Source organism: Halyomorpha halys, unplaced genomic scaffold, assembly GCF_000696795.3.
Source record: "Halyomorpha halys isolate HHAL.00 unplaced genomic scaffold, Hhal_1.1 Scaffold1164.1, whole genome shotgun sequence".
Taxonomy (NCBI): domain Eukaryota; kingdom Metazoa; phylum Arthropoda; class Insecta; order Hemiptera; family Pentatomidae; genus Halyomorpha; species Halyomorpha halys.
In genome coordinates this window covers 366,795-375,482 of record NW_027115560.1, presented here as the reverse complement: position 1 = coordinate 375,482, position 8,688 = coordinate 366,795, and the positions used below count along the sequence as shown (strand labels likewise).

Here is an 8,688-nt window from a genome sequence, read left to right as displayed (position 1 = left end):
ATTTTCAAGTGTATATGAAACATACTACATATTTACTTATTGTATTATTTTGTACAGTTGTAAATTACAATAAATAAATAATTAAAAAAAAAAATTTTTAATTTAATTTTTTTTGTCTGTCTGAATGTTATATTTTTTTCAGTAAACCTTTTGATTTTAATAACTGAAACACTAATTTTATTGTTTTATCTTTTTCTTATTGTTTTATCTGAGTCTTTTTTGAAATATCTGGGTTTAATCTTAAGCTATTGAGGGGTGGTGTGAAATATGGACATTCATGGAAAATATGGCTAATTGTGTAAATTGTTGTTGCAATACTGGTAGTTCTGGGGCATTTCTTTTGAAATAAGATAGGAGTGGGTGAGCCTCGTGTGACCTATTCTCAGCCTGGTCTGGACCTCCTCTCTATGGCATTTGCGGCTGAGGATATTCCAGGACTTGACGTCCTTTTTAACAATTTTTAGTTTACTCCTTGGGTTTTCATTCCACAAATATTTCCATCTATCTTTAATTTCCTTTTCGAAGGGTTTGCTCAATTCTGTTGGAATTAAAATTGTGTTACCCCGTCCCAGAAGCGCGAGTGCTTCTCTTGCAGCGTGATCGGCCTGTTCATTCCCTGCGATTCCTACATGACTTGGAACCCATATAAATGTAACTGGCATACTGAGATTGTTTAGAGTGTTTAAGTAAAAATAAATGTAGGAAATTTTCGGATGCTCTGCACCGAGTGATATGCTAGACTTACGTTGTCCCCTCACAGTGCAAAGAGTTAACTGATTTTTTTAAACTTATTTTAATCACCATCGTTTCCCACAACCTGGCAGATAACCTATAAATGTTATCTATAGATACAAAGAGGTTATGGAACCCTGCTCTGACAAAATTTTAGTTTAAAATCCTTGCCTGGTCTTAATTTAAAAAAAAAAATTTAATTTTACTCCTGTAAAATTCTTAACATTGACTTATTCTGTAGGTGGAGGAACTCCTGCATACCCTCAACTTGGAAGATTGCTACGACACGAGAACCGAGAAGCTCTCTGGTGGTCAAAGGAGGAGGCTGTCCATCGCCTTGGAGCTCATCAACAATCCACCCGTACTCTTCTTGGACGAGCCGACAAGGTAAGTCATCTTAAGGTGCCTCTACACCTTTGCCAAACAATACGCACAAGTATGTACTTGTGGCAGTTGTGAATCGGTTTTTGGACCCAAATCAAAGGGCGATTGTGCTGCTGTTGTTAATTAACTTTAGCTGTTTTTTTTTTATTCAGCATAAATTTTATTTATATATACTCAGTTGTAATGGAGTGATACAGCCATGTAAACAAACTATCCATTGGTAACACGTTTTTACATGGCGTTTTTACATTAAAAGTTCTTGTGGCCATCTTCTTTTCAGGCACCACGGAGGATTTCCAGGAATGAAAGAGACAAGGTTAGAAACTAGTGGGTTTGGATGGTTAGGGAGTTTATAACGGAATGAATGATATCTGGTTCATTATATCTGTATAGATATTATATGTCTAGGTAATTCAATTTAAAAGTTTCTAATAAAAATTAGAGAACGAGGGTTGAGCCGTACTGTAGCTCAGAGGTTAGGCGCAAGTCTATTCTTTTGAAGACGGGTCCGGGAAATCCGGCCTTGGGGCGTTGACTTTTTTCATCATGTGGTGGTCCCACAAAATTAAAAACTTGACCCCCAACCATGGTTAGAATAGGTTGGTCACCTGTAGATAACCAGGCAAACTTCACCTTCGACGTGGATTGCCTTTAAAAAAATAATAATAAAGTTACGAGGGTTGAATTTATAGGTTATGTAGCTATCGTGATATTTACGTGTTCTACCATCTAGCCTATTTTTATTTTATTCCTTTTTATAATGAAAATGGAATGTAATAGCCAACAAAATCCAAAAGAACATAAAATTGTGTGGACAGTGATATGTATTGCTTCCTTCAGATTTATCTTGAAGTGATAAAAAAAGAAAAACAAAGACAAAGAAACAGTAAAGTATTACTGATTTATAATTTATTCATAACAGTACGATATGAATTAATCTCTTCTAGTAATAGTTCACTCAACAAAACACAACTTAATACAAAAGATTTATTGAAAATAAAGTAAAATTTAAAAAAAATGAATGAAATAACTTATGCGAACTTATCAACATATATTATTATTGTTGTTTTGAAAATATATATTTGTTTTCTATTAATGTCTTTTGTTAAACTTTACTTATATATTGTCTCTTCATCAATTATTATGGTTACATATATTTTCTTTCTCTGAATTTTATTTTCCTTTCCATATTTTAATTTCTAAATTATTAATAAACTAATATATTCATACTTCTTTGCATTATATAACTTCATTTTTATTTTATTTCCTTAATTATTTTACCTACTTATTCAATTCCCTATGTATACATTTTATTTTCCACTTCTCTCATCACTTCATTTTATTAATTCCATTCTGTAAAATTATTCACTTTATGTCATTCTGTTTATATTTTATTTTTTATTTTCTATACTTATTGATAGTTATCGTGTTCTGTTCTTAGCCCTGATGAAAGTTAGAAACTCTAGCCGAAACGTTGGCATGATTAAATAAGTTATATCAACTTATTTGTGTTTTATTTTGACCGCACCCCCAACCATATTCTCCTCGTAAAAGTCATCCACGGTCAACTATCTCTCATAATTAAGAAATAACTTGAATGAATAATAATAATACGAATTTACAATTAATAAAGTAATAATAAACAACTAATGAATTCGTAATAAGTATGGAATAGAATTGATTAAAAATAAAAATACAATATAATATATAAAAAATAATAAAATATAATACTATACACCATAATATACACAATATGTAACATGTTATCTAACATAAAGAATACAAAAAAGAAAGGAGCGTTATAAAGAGCAGCTAAAGGATACAATAGAAAAAAATTATATAACAGTACGATAAAAATAAATATCTGAGTATATCTAAATAATAAATATTATTAATATTTAAAAAATAATTAAATTTGTACTGCTACAACTAATAATGGGTTGTGTTTCTCTATGTTATTTTCGGTATCAGCAGAGAAACGCACATAACTCAGTATTAAGCCGAACAGAAGTGGCTCTATGCATCCTTTCGAACCCAGTATTTTCTAGTTTCATTTTTATTCCAAGCAATTAGTACTCAACGCCCCTCCTATATCCTAGAAAACCTGCAATTCAAATTCTCTGTCCAATCCCGTACTACCAAGTCCCGTTTATCTAACATCTACCCTCCACCTCACCGAACTGCTGCGTTTGATCAATTTTTTTGAGCTGCATATCTCTGGAACTCCATTCGCTCTATCATACGTCATGTACCAGCCCTTCTCTCGTTTTAACCTCTTATATTTAACTACATTTTACTTCACCAATCTAATCTAATATTATAATACTACAGATAATTTGTAACTACCTTTTTGTTTTGTATTTATTTAGTCAATTAATTTTAATACAAATTATAATTAAGTGTGGCCACTATTTTTTTTGGCCAATATGTTGTAATATTAAAATTACCTGTCTAATTGTTCTAAAAGAACCTAGTTCCAGAATAATTAACTATTTTTCATTTTCATAAAGGGTCAGTACTTTGTAAAGAAGTATTGTTATTAGACCATGGGTTGTGCAAGGTGGTGATTTTTCCAGAATTAGGCTCAACCGCCAGATTTTTACCCAATTAAAGTTTCCAGAGGACTCCTGAAATCACAGGACTGACTCACGGCTACAGTAAAAGAGAAAATAATTGTCTACCACAGGCGGATTCGAATCTGGGCCCTAGAAGTTTTTAGTACAGTGACTTAACACTGAGTTACCCACTCCCATTATTTTAAACAATTATAATCCATTATACCTGAAGTATGCAGTTTTACCAATTGTTTAATATTAATTTAAACTAGAAGGTCCCGTGGCCATCTTCTTTTCAGACGCCTCAGAGGATTATCAGGGATTGTTAAGGATGAAAGATTAAGAATTAATGGGTTAGGATGGTTAAGGACTTTGGAATAAAAAGACGCTTATCTGTTTTGGGTCAAATCTGCAACGAATGGGATGTCAGGGTCTTTATGAATGAGTTTATTTGTGACGTAATAAGGAGCATCAAGGATTTTACGTAGGATTTTGGATTGTAACGATTGGATGTGGGATGAATTTGATGGTTTGGTGGAGCCCCAGAGCTCAATTCCATATGTCCAAATTGGTCTGATTATCGTAGTGTATATTAATTTTTTGTACTGAAAGGGAAGTTTAGAGCGTTTGTCAAGTAAGTGTTGTAGCAATTGGAATCTACAAGCAGTTTCTTGTCGTTTCAGTCTTGTGTGTGGATTCCAAGTAAGTCTCTTGTCAAGATGGAGTCCTAAGTATCGAATTCCAATTGTAAGTGTTAGATAAACTTTCTTGATAATATTATATTGTTTATACGAATGAACATGATATACCTTATATTTTGAATGAATTAAAGAGAAGAAGGGAACATTTTTAATGTGCGAGTTCTCGCAGAAGTAAATTAGTAAGGGTACCACTTTATGAGATTAGGTGGACCCCGGAGGATTCCACCAATAAGTACTGTCTGTTCGAACCCGTGTCCTAGGGGTTAGTAGCACAGGGCTTACCACTGAGCTACCCGCTCACACTATATAACTAATTTTAACCCTAATATAATGAATCGATTATACTAATTAATCGATATATAACGAATTCTATTATTAATGACAGTTATTAATCCACTATTACTATCATTGGTCATGCTCGAGTGATTCGCCAATGAAGATTTTAGAAAGTAAAGATCCCAGAACGCTGCTCTGAATAGTTTAATAGATTAATCCATATCAATCTCTGCTTTAAAAGATTTATGAGACCTTTGCGGCAGTGCAATGACTTAAATAGATTAATACTTTAATGCTTTTATAGATTAATAGCAGATTAACTACAAACTTAAGTTGTAAATATATTTCCAATCCTTAATAGTACAAGAGCCGGGAAGAATAAAAGACTGTTATCTGACGCCAATTTTTGATTAGTTTAATGAAAACTAGGTATAACTACTAGTCAAAACTGATGAGTCTGCCAAGTATAGGTGGGAGAATAAAAAATTGAATAAAAAATTTCAAAATCTTAAAAAAACATTAGTTTGTTCATTCTATATCTTAAAAACTACCAACAACGCTAGAAAACCTAAGCGAACATTATTTAAAGAAGAGTAAATTTTCTGAAATATTAGCCCTAAAAGAGCTATTTACGTCGAATAGTTCTCGAGATATAGCTTTTTAAAAAGCAAAATTCCTTAAAAATCTACCAAAAGATTAATATCCGAACAACTATAAATCAATATATTTCAGCGAATTTCAAGTAAACTATAACTCCTACGAAGATAAACATCATAAACTACTTTATAGCTCATTAAACTAGCTTTGATTTGAGTGCTAATAGACATCTGAACGCCAAATGGTTTTTCAGATATAAATTTTTCAAAATAAATTAACTAACTACTGATCTTTCAGTACTTTCCATACAACTTTTTATGAAATGTTGCTTTTTAAAAAAGCTATATCTCGAAAAATATTTAGCGTAAATAACTCTATTAGGGCTCATATTTTAGCAAATTTACTATTCTTTAAATGACGTTCTCTTAGATTTTCTTATGTTGTTGCTACTTTTAAGATATAGAGCTCTGAATGAAAAATTAGTTTTTTTTATCGTTTTGAAACAGCCTCCATTTTTTATTCCCCCACCCTATACTTGGCAGACTCATCAATTTTGACTAGTAATTATACATAGTTTTCATTAATCAAAAATTGGGGTGAGATAACTGGCTTTTTTCTCCGATTGGGCTCTTGTACTATAAGGTTTTACCACACTCAAGAGTTTTATTTGTCGGATGAAATATAGGACTATATTTTAATGCGTGGCATTGTCGTATCTGCCATAAATTACATGTTCTCTTAAGTGTGCAAATGTGGAAATGTCTGTGAAATATCAAAACAGGTCTTGCCATTTACTACAAAGCTGTGACTCAGGATAAGCGGGTCTTAAAAGCACCACGTTACCCAGTCAGACGTTAAGTCCATATATTTAATGGAGTCGGTCAGTGGAACCGGTCTGCAATCTTTGTGAAAATGTCGGAGCGTGAAAGTTATATCGTTTTTTTTCTTTGTTTTTTTTATTATCTACTTTTGCTTTCCAAACTGATTAGTTTTAACCAGTATTAAGTCTTATATTGAGAAATGCAGAAACGGGATTTTGAACGAGTATTTAGAATCGATGTGTGTCGACATTCAGAAGAGATTTATGAAACCTACAGTACAGAGACCAAATGGAAATAGTGACGTGTATTATCTCACCCCAATTTTTGATTAATGAAAATTATGTATAATTACTAGTCAAAATTTATGAGTCTGCTAAGTATAGGTAGAGGGAATAAAAAATGGCGGCTGTTTCAAAGCGATAAATAAAGACTAATTTTTCATTCAGAGTATATCTTAAAAAGTAGCAACAACACAAGAAAATCTAAGAGAACGTCATTTAAAGAATAGTACATTTGCTAAAATATGAGCCCTAATAGAGTTATTTACGTTAAATATTTTTCGAGATATAGCTTTTTAAAAAGCAACATTTCATAAAAATTTTGTATGGGACGTACTGAAAGATCAGAAGTTAGTGACTTTATTTTGAAATAATTTTATATCTGTTAAAGCCACCTCAAATCGACTTCGTCTTTTTAGGCTTTAAAAAGAAGAAACAACTAGCTGGTTCGGATTAAATATTTATTTGGTCAATTTAAACATTTCAAAAAACTAAAACTAAAATAAACAAAAGATGACTAATGATAAATACAAGTAAAAATAAAAAGGCCTCTAAGATGAAAATAAAATAATTATATAAATTATGAAGATTACAATAAACTAATTTACAAATAAATATATAAAATTAATACGAGTCGACGGAAGCTGCTCCACCTTGATAGGTCCGAAGAAGAGTGGTGCCGAGATGTTTAGGTCGCAGCTCTTGTTGCTAAATAAACCGCTGCAATGGTCCAGAGTTGGTGTAGTGGCTCATCGATAGTCCAAACATCCAAAAGTCGTATTAATGTATTAGGCGAGCCGACAAAATGAACGCAGACAGGGCTGGTTACACACGTTCATAGCCACTAATTATCCGGAACTCATATTAAATTCGAAACACAGAAGTGGTCTGGTTTCGAACTATTATGACGACTAAAACACCCCAAAAAAATGTCCAAACTATTAAACTATAAACGCAGACAGGGCTCCTGAGACGCTACCATGTCCACTAATTAGCCGGAACTGCTATAAAAAACGAAGATGGTCGGCCCGTTGCTAGGCAACCTCTTAGTGACGATTGTCAACCCTTAGCAACTGCCTCCATTACTCATTATAACACACAAATATAATTACATATTTTTCTTTTTAAATAACTAAATCCAATTAAAATAATAAAAATAAATATAACTAAATTAAATACTAATAAAACTCAAATACTATTCACAATTATTTACAAGGTAATTATATATTATGTAGTTAACAATATCATAAATAAATAATTGACCTTATTAATTCAAATTATGAAGAAGATGGTCAGTGTGATGTCACAAGAAAACAAAAATAGTTAACAACTATTTATTTGCCTACGTTTCGCCCCACTTTGTTGAGCTTCATCGGGGCTAAAAAGATTTTTAAAAAACTTAAATTATTTTGACACAATGGGATAAAATACAAAAGGTAAATTTAGTTGGGGTTAAAATTATATAAATTTAAGTAAAAACAAAATAATATACAAATGAAAGAAAAGAGTAAGTAAAATAATTTAAATATAAAATCGACAATGAAAATAAAATAAAAGATTACGTAAAATATTAGATTAAAATGAAACGTAGACCTAATAATACGTAAAATAGGAATGAGAAAATACAATTTAACACCCTAAAAAACGGAAAATTAAGAAGTAAGATAATATTAAATAAAAGTCGAGAATGAATAAATAAATATTCATCATTTTTATATCATTTTCTTTTTTTATATTTCTACTATTTTATTTACTCTTTTCTTTCATTTGTATATTTTTTTTTTCACTCAAATTTATATAATTTTAACCTTACCTCAATTTTCAATTTGTGTTTTATCCTATTTTTTAAGGGTTAAAATTATGTAAAAATAATTGTAAAGAAAATTATATACAAATGAAAGAAAAAAATAGTATTAATACAAAATAAACAATGATAAGAATATAAAAAATTTCTCAAACTATTAGGTTTAAAATGTTAACTAATTATTTTATGTTAATACTGTTTTATTTCTTCATTTATACATAATTTATTATAAATTCCCACTATAATTTACCTTTTTTATCCTAGTATCTAACTATATAAAAATATTTTTAGTCTTTTTTTTTATCCTTTTAGCCCTGATGAACCCCTACAAAGTCGGATGAAACGTTGGCGAATAAATAGTTGTTAACTATTTTTTTTCATGTAACTGAACCTCTGATCATCTTCTTTATAATTTTATAAATTAGTTTTCATCAAACACAACACTGAAACGCATTTCTGACCGTTCTAAAAATGTTAATAATTTTATATAGTTAATAAGGCCTGGTGGGCCTTATATGGTTAATTTAACATTTTGCTTAT

General features: G+C 30.8%; 1 protein-coding gene across 1 annotated transcript in view; it reads left to right on the top strand.

The window, feature by feature from the left end:
- LOC136797077 (ATP-binding cassette sub-family G member 1-like) overlaps nucleotides 1-8,688 on the top strand; it is a gene marked incomplete at its 5' end in the record, with an annotated part of 39,861 nt that overhangs the window by 12,784 nt on the left and 18,389 nt on the right. The window contains 1 exon segment of the mRNA XM_067052590.1: nucleotides 974-1,119. Within this exon segment, the coding sequence (XP_066908691.1) occupies nucleotides 974-1,119 (146 nt within the window).